Source organism: Amblyomma mixtum, chromosome 2 (genome assembly GCF_055824585.1).
Source record: "Amblyomma mixtum isolate Tamu chromosome 2, ASM5582458v1, whole genome shotgun sequence".
In the NCBI taxonomy this organism is placed as follows: Eukaryota; Metazoa; Arthropoda; class Arachnida; order Ixodida; family Ixodidae; genus Amblyomma; species Amblyomma mixtum.
This window is the reverse complement of record NC_143013.1, coordinates 94,499,605-94,515,652: the sequence shown is the minus strand read 5'-3', so window position 1 is coordinate 94,515,652 and position 16,048 is coordinate 94,499,605. Positions and strand designations below refer to the sequence as shown.

Below are 16,048 nucleotides of genomic sequence, written 5' to 3'. Positions count from 1 at the left end.
CCTTCCTCAACGCGTCAGTGCGTCAGGTCAATGCGTTTATTCTTTGATGTCTTGGCTCTTTCGATACCTAGGGCGAATATTTTTCTTGAGTCGCTTCAGAGGTAACGAGATTAAAGACAGCCAGGTTCCACTGTAGAAATTTGTCCTTTCAGGGGAATTTTCAGAGTAAAAGTAACCCTAAAATCAGCACACTTTGTGCGCGAGTTTTTGTGAAATTTTACTAGTTAGCCGGAAAAGAGGGAATTTCCTTTCTCGCCCAAAAATTTCACCAGCAGGATCGATAAATTATTGCCGTTACAGTACAGCATTGTAGAATGATAAAGTTTATGTTGTCTGCAGCACATCAATTCTGCGAAAAGAAGTTGGTTAAATCTCCTGCCCTCCTCCCAGTCCTTCTTGCGCCGGGTAGACAAGGACGCCGTCACTGGGCGGACGGGTGACACGGCGCCCAGCGCAGGCAAGATGGCATTATTCGCATGTTGGCGGTTCGTGACTTTTGTTGGGCTGCCTATGCGATAGTCCAATCTTGACTTTGTTTATCACTCCAGTCCCCGAAGTTAGGCACAAACCTCTACAATTGATTGACCATCTGGCAGTAAGTGCGGCAGCGATATGATGCTGACACCAGGCTGAGCGTAAAACAACTTATGAAATATGCGTTCGGGGTAGTCGTTTCCTTTTGGTGGTGTCCTTTGCTACAATTTAGAAGCGCATTATGACTAAAATAAAATTTAAACTTCATTCTTAACCTACCCTTCGAACGCATAGCCATTCTAGGTGATGATGACTGCTAACTTTTCTCACAGGTTGCCCTAGTTTGAAATAAAGAGGTGAAACGCACAAATAAAAACGCAGTTCCGCGCAATGAGTGATACGTGCAATTCCTTACAATTTGCTGTTCATTAATAGTGATGAACAGCCTACATAAAAAAAATTATGTCAACTAACGCCGGGAAATATGCACTGGTTTAAAGAGAAACCTCTAAAAATACCTATAGTAAAGAAAACACAAGTCGGATCATTAATATACATGCCCATGCTACTCAAAGATACCAATAAAGCAAGAGCCAAGCTCTTAGAGGCCTTTGGGGGAAAATAGACCGTGGCACTCTGGGCCGCCTCAGAGGAGACGGCAGTCGTCGAGGTTACTTTGCTGAACGAGCAGCACATCACCACTTCAAAAGGTAATTACAATATTTTTAAAATTATTTGTCTCAACTGAAAGTTTTTCGTGTAACAAGAACAGCAGTATTTCCAGCACTAGACAAGAGGCAAGGCGAACTCTATTTCTTTACTTTGTATCATCACGCGGCAACATATTGAACCAAAATGGGGCGTGTAACTGAACTATTTTGCTTTTGCAAAACAATACAACAAAATGAAGCCTAAATTTAGCTAACGAGAGCAACACTACAAAACATTCGAGCTCATGTCTTGTTTGTTTCAATATGATGAGCAGTAGTTAATAAAAAAAAGCAGGTACAAGCAGATCGCCGCTATCAGTAATCGCTGTTGTTAAAAGTTTACTGAAACATGCTCTCTGATAATAGGAAGAACAGGGCTATTCCAGGCCATTTAACGAAGCCCCTGTCCACAAGCTCCACTTGCGCGTTAACCAAAGTGTTCTGTCCCGCTTCTGCGTAGGCTTTGGCCGATGCCGATGGTCGTTCTCCACAAGCTGAGTGCGCGGGAAACTTTCTGTCGTCTTTGCCGCCAATCGGTCAAAAAGAGAACGTGGATCGGCGAGCATGACCATGAATATGTTCTTTGAGCAAGTTTCACAGGGAGAGCTTGCTCTGGGAGGATACCCGCAGGGATACACGCGTGGCTCGTAAGACAGTCGCCTGTTTCGGGGGCGCGCTCGCCTTCCCTCGTCAACCACACGTAGATCTTCACCAGCGGCCAGGTGACCACTACCTGCACCCAAGCCGGGCCTTGCGCACTTGGGAAGCCTTTGTTATCATCAAATTGGATGAGTGGCGGTACGATGCTGCCAAACGCTTCAAAATGGTCCTAGAAGGCTCTGTAAAACAAGAGAAAAATCTATTTAGGAGTCAGTCACTGAACCGGTGAACGCGCTATGAAATCCCGGCGCAGAAGCCACGATGTCCCGCAGGGCTTGAAACAATTTCTTAACTAATGTTCGCTTGAGATGCTTTTTTTCTTGCCACCTCGTAAAAGCATTTATATCGCATACTCATTTCGGGGAGACTTACACTGGAGTCGTGATCGCAGGCGTATCTGTGACATGACAGAGTCACTAAAGGTTCGGAATGCTGTGAGGCTTCACACAGCGGACATCATTAGATGACAGTGACATTTACTGTCGACAGTAGGACATTAAGAGTTACGCACTTAGCTGATTCAGACAATACGTACCAATTCTCCTTCAGATTTTTCAAGCAGAACTTGCCGTTACCTTGCTCTTGTGCAAAAAAGAGCCAGGATAGCAGGTGCCTTTGCAAGGCTCCTATCTTTTGTCCGTATTCGTGCATGTGCGGTGCAAGGAGATAGAGGCATAATTTTTCCGTTCGTACTGAGCGCGAGGCGAATGGACTGGCCCGAAGTTTTCTCGTTGTATCCGGTTACACGCGATCCAACATTAAAACCAACGATCCAGTTCGCGCAAGCGGTTCCCCTTTAAAGGAAAGGTGAGGAAAAATTTAACTTGCCTGGTACCGGTAGAGTAGTGTTCATACGAAAAAAAAGTTACTTATAACAAATTCTAGGGAAAACCTAAGCTCTGTCTTTCGGGAATGACGTGATAGCTTTGGTGCGCTAATGTTAGCATAAGCCCACTTAACTAAGGTCCCGCAGCAGTGGCTAAGTGGTTACGGCGCTTGGCTGCTGGCCCGAAAAACGCGGGTTTGATCCCTGCCGCGGCGGTTGAATTTCGATGGAGGCGAAAGTCTAGAGGCCCGCGTACTGTGCGATGTCAGTGCACGTTAAAGAACCCCAGGTAATCGATTTTTCCGGAGCCCTTCACTACGGCGTCCCTCATAGCCTGAGTCGCTTTGAGGCGTTAAACCCCACTAAACCAAACCAAACCGCTTAACTAAGCCATGCCACCGTGCCTGCGTGGCCTAGGGGGAGCACGTACGACTGGGAACCTAAGGGTGCTGGAGGTTTCAGTTCTTGTCAACTTCCCATCTGATTTCAGAAGCCCGATTTGGCAGCTCCTCCCAAATCGTCCATGTCACACGACGTCAAACATGCCTACAACCAATCTGTGCCCTGCCGTGTCAGCTGCCAGCTACCGCCTCCAGAACGATGCACGTGATCTTTCGCTCATAACGCTGACACCGGCAACGCCAACGCCGGATTTTTTGGACAACGAGGCCTTTAACGCTGTCGCTTTAGAACAGCTTTTATCCACTACAAGCGCTAATAAATTAAAGTACAGATATTGTTACCGACTGCTGCGTTCACGAGCGTCAATCGGCGTTATCGTCCGCATTTGTTATGAGATAGTCTAGACGGAATGAGGTCTTGGTGTTTTTCCTGTGGGATTGCTGAGAGTAGCTACCACATCTTTAACTCACCAATGGTGATCACGGAGTTTTTTCGCTCATGACGTAACAGGTATGAATCGAGTGGGATGAAAAAGAAAATTATTTTTTTCTAAAACCACTTATTCCGCCTTTCAAGCATCCTTTGCTGCTGAAGCAACTCCAACATATCCAGATAACCTATACTATCGAACAAAAACATCTGATAAGTGTTATCAATGCCTCTCTAAGATATTCGCACTAATTTTGCCCTTCCAGGGGTCGGAGAGCAGACATCTAGTTTACTCACAATAGACTACGACTTCGCAGACTGCGCCTGCTTGTGAATGCCATGTCGCTTCGCACACGTGATGGGACTGCTCAGTGAGGCTGGTAGCTAACGATTCCTTCTCGAATTAGGTCGATACGCCTGGCATTGCGCCTCGACACGCTGTCCTGATTCAGAACAGAGCCAGCCAGAGTCACACTTTGAATAAGGTTGCGCAATAGGGTCCCCTCGATTCAGCATTTTGTGCGACTCAAATTTCTCGATTTCAAAACTGGGAGTTAGGCCTTCTCTTCGGCTTCGCTGCCTCTGCGCTCACTCTGTCAGCACCGGGCAGACCTCTATGTGTTTGAGCAAATATTCTGTGCGATCAGATTTCACATGCTTGAGAGATTCAGTTCTTTGCGAGATTCGGGTACTGTTTTCAGTCATCGGGAAAGAAATTTTCTTGTTTACCGTCTGCTTAGATAAAGCCGACATTATTACGCCGTGAAGATATCTAATCTGTGGATCGCTTTTCGCCCAGAAAAAAAAGTATAGGGGAATGATGTCCGTTATTTTTCTCCTTTTTGACCGCGCTCCACATGCAACGCTAATAACGTTGAGAACTCAGTCACATTCTACTATTGCATCACATAGCACTGTTGCTCAGGCGCAAAACTAGAAAGACCACGAGACTCAGCGCCACGTGGAAACAAAGCACTATTGTTATACTTGTGCCCTATTTGATGGCGTGATTCCATAGTAGGTTTTTTTGCCCTACGTGATATCAACTTTCTTCTAAACACTCATCACATTCTTAGCTCAGGCATGGGGGGTCTAAAAGTTACGATAAAAGAAGACCTTTCTTCATAATGGTTACAGCGGAACACAGTCAAAGAGAAAACTGTATACCGAATTGCGGTATAACAACAGGAAAGATAACTCACCACCCATGTACTTCATCAGCACTGCCTTCACCTCCAAAAACTGACCGATCCGACCTTTTCCGTTCGTTTCTTATTAGCATATTTTCTCTTTCGCTCCATTCAGCTCCATCAATTTACAAAATTCTCTAGATTCTCGTTACTTGTGAAATAAATCAGAACTCCAAAGCGTTAAAACCGGTTCAATTCGGACATGATATTAACCACAACGTAAATATCGCTCTCAAATGTGACATAGAGACTATACATTTATTTTACCGACCGCCACTGAGCTTTCTTTCGCATAATAGTACATATACTTGTGATAAAGAATTCAAGCCCCTTTAGACCAGAAATACTTTACGCATGAGTCACTGGGCTTGGCAATGTGGGGCCTCTAGAGTGGCTGTGGCCACGCTCTCCGGGCCATTACCACTCCGTTAGCTTCGACCACACTTTGGTGGTTGCGATCAACAACACCCGTGGAGCAGCCCGAAGATAAACAATTTATTTGGGATCTCCCAATATATGACGTGCTCCTTAGGTCGCACGCAGCAGCAGACGGGGAGCGGGCACAGTGAAATCTAGACTGCCCCTCGGCAGCAGTGGTTGCCACATGGCTCTGTCCACTCTGTCCAGCGTCGTTCTCTCAGCTCTCGCTCGACGTGCAGTGCCCGCACGGCCCTCACAGACACTTGTGCGTAGAGAGGGCCGCCTACGTGAAAGCGGGGGTGCCTCTCCCTGCTTGTTCCGCTGCCGCTCTAAGCAGGCCAGAAGGGGATAGGTCACGGAGTCTCGATAGGCAACGAGGGAGACATTGGGAGTATGTGTGCCGCCTGGGACGAAAGTAGGGTAAAGTGGATCAACGCATCTTGAAGGAGAAACATATATTGGATATTGGAAACGTCTACAACTAAGTAATATCAGGCTGTACGTCGCTGAAGTTGACCCTTTCAGATGTCAGCAAGATGTCATTTATAATAAAACAGTTTGTTCTTGCGTATTATTACTGGCCTTAAAGAAAGCCACTTTGTTTTGGAAGACACAACGAATACTTCGTTTCCTGCATATACACACACGTACCTTAGAACCATGAGCAGCAGTGAATAGAAATTGCAACCTTTAATTGCCCCTAGTTTTCAAATGAACACGTCAGAAATTGTAAGGTCACACATATTTTGCAAAAATGCACCTCACGCTAGAATCCTGGAATTAATATTAATACAAATGATAAAATCAGCCTACATGACCGTGTAGAAGCATCCGCTACAGAGATCACAGTATTCAGAGTGTTTGCTCTGCTTACAAGTCGGTACGTGAAACATCCAAATTAGAGGTAAAAAGGGGGCGAAATTGGTACAAAACCGAAGTCAGTGCTAGCTGAAGCACACTGTCAAAAAAACCTGCGATTTTACCGTGTTGTGCCGGAGAGGCTAGTCTCTAGAACCGAAAAGGGGGGACCGAACGCGATAGCTCTGTGATTATCTGGTCGCTCAAGAACGTACCTATAAAGGTGAGAGCCGTTGTCGATGTTGTTGTTGCGACTGATGAAAGGATGAAAAGAAAGTGCATGGGCCTGCCGACGGGCTCGAGCTTAGCTACAATGGCTGCCACGTGTGGGCAGAGGAGAGCTCAAAGATGTGAGAGGAAAGAATGTAAGAGAAGACGCGCGTCGCAGCAAGCGCCAGGCGAGAGCCTAAATCGACCATTTTAATGCGTGGCGGTCAGATATATTTCCGTGCGCCTTGGAGATTTGGGCCGGACAGCACACAGTTCGTGAGGTTGCGTCTGAACGGTAAAAGATAAAATGCGACCTTACGGGAGGAAGAAAACTTTGGGAGACACTTAAGCTCCGTATTTAATGGGTTTCATCAGCGGCTGCTTTTGTCCATGCAGACACGGACATAGTTCCCATATTATGCGAAAGATCACACAGAATATTTTTAAAGCCCGCTTTAACCAAGCCGTACGAAGGTGCCTGTGATGCCCCGAAGAAACAAGTCTGACTCGCAACCCAAGGGTCAGGAGTTGGACTACCGAATAACTACCACAATTTTGGAGGCCACCGAAGGCCACCTTTCTTATGCTCATACGAAACCCCCTCTTGGACACTGAGTGAGGCTTTCAATTTTCTGCCTCCACTACTTCGCACTATGGTGGCGCAATCGCTTAAATTTCTGGGCCGTGGTCTGTATTCCCTGAGTAACAAGTGTAGGAAAAGTTCTTCGGATAGCGCCATTGATTTTGCACCCATAAGAAAAACACTCTGCCGTCTAACGTGACTTTCTGCTAATTATAACACAACATTGATTCCAACCAACAAAATGAGCACGCAAGTGTACAAATATTGTAGTTTTACAGCCTATATCTGTTCACCTAAACTGAGCCCCAAAAGTTTAGAGCCGCTGGAAAGACATTTGTCGTTTGTGAATGGGAGATACTCGTTTACCATTGTGATGAATCTCGTTGTATCCGCTGCTGCAAGCCACTTCTATCGACACTCATTGTATCTGATCTCAGCAAGGGTGCTCGGCCACGTACAACGGCTCGCGCAGCCTGTTGAACACTGACACAACAAACTCAATTTAGCGCAGAAGTTATGACTTAATACCCGTCTTGCAAATCGCTCATGCCAAAGGAGTATCATATCTATGAAAAAAAGCAGTTTTCTGGCCCTATATTCGAAGGCCAGAAAGCTTAGCTCAGCAGTGAGATATCATTGAGGAAGCTACTCTCCTGCTCAGCTTTTGCAGCGAAAGCTACATTGGCCACGGACTCGCGATTTCGCTGTGGCAGCGCTCCGAGGAGGCACAGAGACCAACTTTGAACCGTTGCCTAGCAACCACCGCAACTGTCGGATGCCGCTCGCTCGCCGCGCCATCTGGCGTGACGTCACACCGCGCGCCTCGCCGCGGAGCCACCGTCGCCGTGTGGTATGACGTCACACCGCTTGCCTCGTCGTTGCGTTCCCCTCCACTCGCTTCACCACCTGTATTGCATGCATGATAACATGTCAGAGGATTGAAAAGGAAAGCTCGCCTTTAATGCAACAACAACATAGCTAGACAACCAGACTAACCTGGACTTGCAATCAAGATTAACCAAGGCTAACCAAGCTATGCCTTAACTTTCGCTGCGTACATCCTAGCATAGCTGAGCTAAGCCGTTGCCAATTTTTTTCAGCGCCGCATACTTTTCGCGGAGAAAATATTATCTTACCAGTCCTTTACCAGCGTGGGCCGCGCTATGGCACTGCCTTTCCTTACGAAGCAAGCATGCTCGGGTACAGTGACTATTTTCATGAAGATAAATGATAGGGTGAGGTCTGCTTCGGCCGCATTTTTATAGAGGCGAAACGGAAACGGCAACCGTGTGCTGTGCCATGTAAGAGTATGTTAAAAATCTCCAGGAGGTTGAAGTTCCTCCGCAGCCTTCCACTAGAACACTTCTTTCTCTGTTCCTTCTTTCACTCCCTCCTTCACCTTTTCCCTTACGCTGCGGTTGAGGTGTCCACCGAGGTCTGAGACAGCTACTGCGCCATCTACTTTCTTTAAAACACAATTTTCGATTTTTTTGGACAGTACTATTGCTTATTTCTAAGTGTGTGTGCGATCACAGCCACAGCCAATCTAGTACGCGCCACATATATATTGCTTTTTGAAACGAGCTTGCCCGCACCCTTTTCCTATCCCCAACCCTACCTGGGTGGACTGGGAGGCGGCCCTGCTCGGCTGCTCTGACCTGGCGAGCCAAAAGCCCCTGGTCGGGCGCGCCCTTGCAGGAGCTACATCCAATGGGAACCAGCCAATGGGTTTGTAAGGAACGGCCCCTTAAGGACCGCTCCGCTCGCTACCTGTACATATTTTCAACATAAAGTTTTTCAGTCACTCAGTCGGTTGCCGTTGTCTAGGTAAGAAGAAATCATTCGGTCCGAACTCATTTTTATTCGCTTTTCAGTTTTTGCTATGCTATTTGCATCATTAATCCAAACCTTCTTTTACATGTCTTCGAGCTCCTTTGATCTTGTGTGTTTATTATTACGTTCGGATGGGTGCAAAAATCTACTTTTTGCAGCTTACAAGGGCCGTCCGCCACCGCCTACCATAATTTGCTTTTCGGACTGCCTATCATCCTACTACCGGGTTGGCAAGAGGCTTGATTGCTAAACGAAAAATGTATCTGTTCAAATTGTACGCCGTATCAGGCTCAGAACCACAACGTACAGTTCATTCCTCCTCAGAACAACAGCGAAGAACTGAGAACAAGAACTGTACCAGTGCGGATGAAAAATAGAGCCCGGTGTCATGTCTGCTGTTCTCCGGACCTCCGCGCGATGGTCCTTGTTCTAGCAAGAAACTACACCATACTGGTCAAGTAAGTCTTTTCTTCTTTAACCTGAAGTGGGTGCATTATCTATTCTTTGGAAATGCGTCGAAGGCTCGGCAGTCTACTTCTCAAAAACAGGGTACAACAATCGGCGTCTTCTTGATTCTATTCTGTTTCTATTTCTTTTTTATACATTTTCTTTAAAGTCTTACATTATGGAGCGTTCAATTCACCGGTCATTCTTTTTCTACCCTGCGTCACGAAATGGTGGCGCAGCCCCTTATTATTGTTTGTGGAACGAAGACTAGTTCTCTGGGCGTAAATATCAACAAAGAAAATCCGCAGCATCGGAAACATTAACATTTCCGGCTTTAATATTTATGGACATTTGCTGAGACAGTGTTCAAACAAGAAAACGCATAATCTGGGTCTATGTAGGGCATATAATGCTGTGAGGAGAAAGGACCATATCCATTTTTAAACCCATCCCTGTTTCGGTGCTTTCATTAAGCCCTGTAGAGTATGCGTTCTCTGTTTGCTCGACAGATTTCCCAGCATATTAATAATAATTGGTTCTGCAAGATTCAGAGGGCTAGAGCCGGCGAGCCTAACTTTGTGCCCAAGAACATAAAAACCAAAGTAGTAGTTTACGTGGAATTGAACAATATCACTGAACTCGCATGACAAGAAAAGGGCAGCGTTAATGGAAGGTTTTCTCCGACAAGACAGCAATAGACGTCAAGTGCTACCGCGTGTGCAGCGGTTCTGTTTTTTCCTGTGTAGCCATACGCCACCCGCATTACGCAAGCGGGCTACGTCCAAACATATTTTTACCGCTTTCTTCAACAAGCAAATTAAGCCCCTGGAAAGATCCTGCGGCTAAACTTGCATAAACACTGTTGTAGTCATCGGCGAAATTGAACAGACGATGCGCAGTCCATAGCAAATAAGTTATGCAAAATGCAGCGTCATCGAACACTCCTAAATGATATAGGGGAGAGAGTGAGGCGCTTAATTTTCGGAGCTCTCAACGACTGCGTGTTATTTTTTTTTTGTAAACAAAAGCTAGCAACAAAAATTTTTTCAGAAGGGCCAGCTTCTGTCTGAAATTCTGCAAAACTTAATATGTATGCCCTTTGATAAGAATGAACCGTAATCGCAAGGCACTTTGAAATTTTTGCTTAGATCAGGCAAAAATAGCCATTGTAAGCAGAAAGGTCTCATTTAGATCTCAAAAGCATTATCATTAGGTTGTCCACCAAATTCTGGTAGCCATTCCACGATGACGTTTTTGCTTATTCAATGCCATACATATTTCCAGCATAAGAGAACACTTTGTGCTACCTAATTTGCTGTATTGCACTACAGAAAAAATTGAGGCGATAAACATCTTGCAGCTGGCTGGAAATAGAAGGAAATTACATTTACATATCCCAGGCCTGGCACCTCGAGTGTTAACTTAAAAGGCACCGGCAAAATGTTTGTTTGCTGCTGTGTTTTTGACACTTCCCAGTTTTGGGTCAGAAACGTGCATTTTATTCACACCACAACAGTTACATTATCCCCTTTGATTACTCTTAAACCTAGTAGCATGTATACTTAGCAAGCGAACCTGCAGTGATTGACTCTATGAAAAAAGTTAGATGCTTTTGGAACCAAATTTTAGACAGGTACATCCAAATGTGAATGCTGAGGAGATAATCTGAATTAGAAGCTAGGAATTATGATAACCGACTGGATCCGGACTGCTTGGTAAATGCTGAAATGCTGTACCGCTTAAAGACGCCTTAACGCACAGACTGACCGATACAGACACCCTGCATAAATTATGCTGCCTATTCAGAACTGATGGCAAAGTTTTAAGTCAACGTGCAAATTATTCCCACCTAACCATTGTTGAATATTCCACACTTCCTATGTAGTTTTAAAATATAGAGACCAATTCTATTTCATTCCTTTTTATTTGGTTGTGTTTTTTTTGTTTTAATTCGATAACATTTGGAAAGTGAAGGCGAAAACTGTGCACCATCGGCATCATTATCTCTGTGACAAATCCAACTGCCAACTGTAGCGAGTGGCAGGTGGCAGATGATTCTTAAGTAGATTTCCCTGTCCATGTCTAGCGGGAGAGGAGAAAGAGGCCAGAATAAGTCATTGAAAGAAGCGATCGCGAATATAAATGAACTAAGATTTAAATCAGAATTGGAATGCTTTTGTGAGTAAAGTACAACGGTATCGGAATGTGGACAGATTGGCGGGTGAAGAGAAAACGAGGTCGTATTGCCTCCGCATAAATCCAATTGATTGCTCTGTTATGTTTGGCTATATTTTGTACCTTACAATTTTGAAGCTCTCTGACTGTTTGGGAAAAAAAGTGCACTGTAACCACTTCTGTGCCTGGCCTCCAAGATAACGATCTCTCCTCGCGACAACGCCATGCGTGTCATTGTATCGGGCTTGCGTGATAACACGATAACAATGTGCCTGACATGCGCAGTGCGTAAACCGCGCTATCACGGAGGCTATATATATCGATGCCCTGCAATAAACTTTGTTCTTCTTGTTCTGGCCTTCATGCTGTCGAGTGCCGTCATTGCGAACTGATACATGGTGTCAGAAGTGGCCAGTTGGGCAGGGCGTAGCTCGGAGCGCCGTGGACCTGCTGAAGCCCCCGGAACCTTTGCAGCTCTCCGGTAACCTGTCGCAGAATTGGAAGCGGTTTAAGCAAAAACTGGAACTCTTCATCAAGGCGACCACGCCAAAGGACGACCCAAGAAGCGGAGCAGCGAAAGCTGCACTCCTGTTGAGCGTTGCCGGAGACGAAGCACTTGACGTCTTCAACACGTTTGCGTTTGGTGAGCAGGAAGACAAGGAAGATTACGACACCCTGGTCCGGAAGTTTGAAGTATACTGTGCCGAGGTAAGCAATGAAGTGCATGAGCGGTATGTTTTTCGCTCGAGAAAACAAGAAGACGGAGAGCCGTTCGAAAGATTTATTAGAGACCTCAAGAAGCAAGCAGCGCAATGCAACTTCGAAGGACTGCACGATTCAATGATCAGGGATCAGATCGTCTTTGGGACGAATAATTCCAAACTGCGTGAAAAAATGCTGCGGGAAAAGGGCTTAACGTTGTTAAAGGCTGAAGAAATGTGCAGGGTAGCGGAATCAGTGGCACAAAGAACTCAGGTCTGGGCCAGGCCCAGTGACAGCATTGACTCCGTCTCTCGCAGCAGGGCATCGTGCCACCGCTGCGTAGACCGGCAAGAGACCAGTGCAGTAAACGATAGTTCGTACCGGTGCAAGAAATGCAACCGACGGCACGAGCCGAGGCAGTGTCCTGCTTACGGGAAAAGATGCAACACTTGTCGAAAGCTGCATCACTTTGCGATTTGTTGTCCGGCTAGGGCGGTCGTCAACGAAGTCGGCGCACAGTTCAATGATGAGTTTGATGTTCTTGACGTCTGCATCGACAGCTGCATTACTGGTGATTGGACTGTCGAAGCCAAAGTTGGGGGTCGTAAAGCATTATTCAAGGTGGATACCGGAGCACAAGCAAGCCTCTTACCATTTTCAATATACCGCAAGTTGAAAACTGCCGAACTGAATCCTACGAGCTCTGTGCTGCGAGCATACAATGGCGGCATCATCACCAACTTCGGAACAACAGTCCAAAAAATAACCGTTGGAGATGTTGCAACTGCAGTGAAATTCTACGTGGTGAAAAATGGACGTCGTGCAATACTGGGGCTTCACGCATGCGAAGCTCTAGGCCTTGTGCAGCGCACAGTGGACACTGTCAGCACTTCTGCTGAGTACGAAGCGATCAAGCACTTCAGGCACGTCTTTGAGGGTTTAGGATGCCTAAAGCAACCATACAGCATGGTACTACAGCCAGATGCTACCCCAGTCGTCCAGCCAGCGCGGCGGGTGCCCCTGTCTTTGCGACAACCGCTTCGCGACGAGCTTCAAAGAATGGAGAGAGCTGGTATCATCACAAAAGAAGATGGACCTACCGACTGGGTAAGCCCTTTGGTTTTGGTCAAAAAGAAAGACGGCAGTCTTAGGGTGTGCATGGACCCGAGAAGGATCAATGAGCATATAAAGAGGCAACACTACCAGCTTCCCAGGCGAGAAGATATTGAAGCAGAATTGACCGGCGCTTGCTACTTTAGTTGCCTAGATGCAAACTCTGGATTTCACCAGATACCCCTCGACGACGCAACATCAAAAATTTGCACTTTTGCCACTCTTTTCGGTCGATACCGTTACTTGCGCCTGCCGTTTGGCATTTCATCGGCACCGGAAGTTTTTCACAAAATGCTGAGTCAGATGTTTGACGGGCTGCCAGGAGTTCACGTGTATATCGACGACATTTTGGTGTGGGGCACTACACGTCAAGAGCATGATGAACGGCTAGTAGCAGTTCTGAAAGCTGCCGAAACAGCAGGATTGACACTAAACGCCGAAAAATGCAAGTTCGGTTTAACAGAGGTGCATTTTCTGGGTGACGTTATCGGACAAAAAGGAATTTCCCCGAACCCGAAGCTTGTGCGCAATCTGTTGGAAATGCCAACACCAAAAAGCAAAGCCGATCTACAGCGCATGTTAGGAGTGATCAACTACTTCGGAAAATACGTGCCAGTGTTAGAACGAACAGCGATGCTGCGAGCGCTTATCAAACCGCAAGTCGAGTTCGAGTGGACCGAAAACCACGCGAAGGAATGGAAATGCATCACGCAGGCACTTGCGACATCACCCTTGCTAGCAATATTTGACCCCAAAAAGAAAACAAAAATAACTTGCGATGCGTCCAAGGACGGCGTCGGAGCGGCGCTTTTACAGTGTCACGGTGGTCACTGGCGACCGGTGGCATATGCTTCACGAGTCTTAACACCACCGGAGCAGCGTTACGCGCAAATTGAAAAGGAGACGCTGGGCATTCTGTTCGGTTGCGAGAAGTTTCATCAGTTTGTGTATGGACAGAATGTCATTATCGAGACCGACCACAAGCCACTTCTGTCAATCGCTGCTAAAGGAATTTGTGACATGCCCCCACGATTGCAGAGATTTTTTTTAAGACTTCTCAGATATGACTATGTTCTACAGTACGTTCCAGGGAAGCAACTGGTCTTGGCAGACATGCTCTCACGATCGACTACACCCGGGGGTGTCGACAATGCTGGTGCCACAGAAGACGTCGAAGTTCACGCACTACAGCTCCTGAACGGCATGGTCACGGTAACAACGCAGCAAAAATTGGCAAAGGAAACTGCTCGTGACTGCTACTTGCAGACTGTCGTCAGCAACTTATCAGCAGGAAAACCAATTCAAGGTGAGCTGAAGCCGTTTTCATCTGAACTGTCCGTAATCAACGGAATTCTGTTCAAAGGAACAAAAGCTGTCATACCGAGAAGCATGAGACAAGAAATGCTATCAAGAATCCATGCCGGCCACCTTGGTTTAAACAAATGCAAAGAAAGAGCAAGACTTCTCGTTTTTTGGCCAGGCTTGAACAACGACATCGCAGTGCTTCTCCAAAACTGTTCTACATGCAGAAAGTTCGCGTACCAGCAAGCCAAAGAACCGCTGATAATGCGCTCGGTGCCGCAGTGTGCGTGGTACAGGGTCGGAGCGGACATCTTTTGTTTTGGGGGAAATTCTTACGTTGTCGTATATGATGCTCTTTCCAACTTCCCAGATGTCGAGAGGCTTCCAGACACAAGTGCAAGAAGTGTTGTTGCGGCTCTCAGTGCTATGTTTGCTCGATACGGCATTCCTATCGAACTGTGCACTGATAATGGACCACAGTTTTCAAGCCAAGAATTTGCAGCCTTCGCTAAAGAGTATGATTTTGCGCACGTCACGTCTAGCCCACACTACCCGCAGTCTAACGGCCTTGCCGAAAAAGGTGTGCAGATTGTCAAGCGGATAATGAAGAAAACTTAAGACGCACGACACGACTTCTGGCTAGGCCTTCTGGCCTACCGATCAACGCCACTGATTGATGGTCGATCCCCTGGCGAGCTTCTTCAAGGCAGGCGCCTTCGATCTAATCTCCCCGATTTTGGCGGTATCAAGACTATCGAAGTCAAGAAGCACCGCCAGACGCCCAAAGGACAGCCGTTGCCTCCACTAGGTAAAGGTGACGTCGTCAGGCTGCGAGACACAACTTGGTCACAGAAAAGAAAGGTGGTTGGGGAAGCTGCCCCGAGGTCCTACCACGTTGTAACCGAAAGTCGTCGTGTTCTTCGGCGCAACAGGCGACACCTGCTTCATTCCAGCGAGCAGTATGCTGACACAAGTGACGATGACACCGACGACGACTGCGCAGACGAAGCTGACCCAAATGCAAGGAACAGTCCAGGGAGTGTGACACCGCAGCCTTCTGGCACTACAAGTGCCGCACCCCAGCAGCCTCCGGGGCTCTGTGACCAACATCTAGCCCACGGTGCCACGCCTCCGGCTTCGATTACCCATCCAGAGCAACCCACAAGTGCCATCAGTCTGAGGAGGTCGACTCGTACCGTGAAGCCTCCCCAACGTCTTCGTTATGACGCTGCTTTCAATCAGTTATCATGAACTTGAACCACTGTCTTGTGCTAACCTTGGAAGGATGTATCGGGCTTGCGTGATAACACGATAACAATGTGCCTGACATGCGCAGTGCGTAAACCGCGCTATCACGGAGGCTATATATATCGATGCCCTGCAATAAACTTTGTTCTTCTTGTTCTGGCCTTCATGCTGTCGAGTGCCGTCATTGCGAACTGATACAGTCATTGAAAAACGTTGGCGGTTACTTCTTGGAGCTCTCTTTTGTCTTTCCCGACAACAAAGCATTCAGTAACTGTTTGTAAACTGTATCTAAATCTTTATTTCTGCCACGCCACTTAGCGATATCATTCATCCTTTCTGACATTTTTTTGTCCAGCTGGCACAATAACTCGACTGAAACGTTCAATTTGACTGCCTTGTTTCCCGAACGACAAGGATCTTTAGTCGCTTACGCTATTTCGTTGCGAAGAGGAAACAACAATTCCGC

The 16,048-nt window shown here is 46.7% G+C and overlaps 1 protein-coding gene and 1 pseudogene across 1 annotated transcript in view; both read left to right on the top strand.

Moving 5' to 3' along the window:
- The window catches only part of LOC149360212 (uncharacterized), a 25,668-nt gene extending 12,797 nt beyond the window's left edge, over positions 1–12,871 (top strand). The window contains exons 2-3 of the mRNA XM_089567806.1: positions 11,626–12,801; positions 12,863–12,871. Coding sequence (XP_089423932.1) covers positions 11,626–12,801; positions 12,863–12,871 — 1,185 coding nt within the window. The remainder of the gene's footprint in view (positions 1–11,625; positions 12,802–12,862) is intronic.
- LOC149360211 (uncharacterized) lies at positions 12,738–15,676 on the top strand (annotated as a pseudogene).
- Positions 15,677–16,048: the final 372 nt, after the last annotated feature.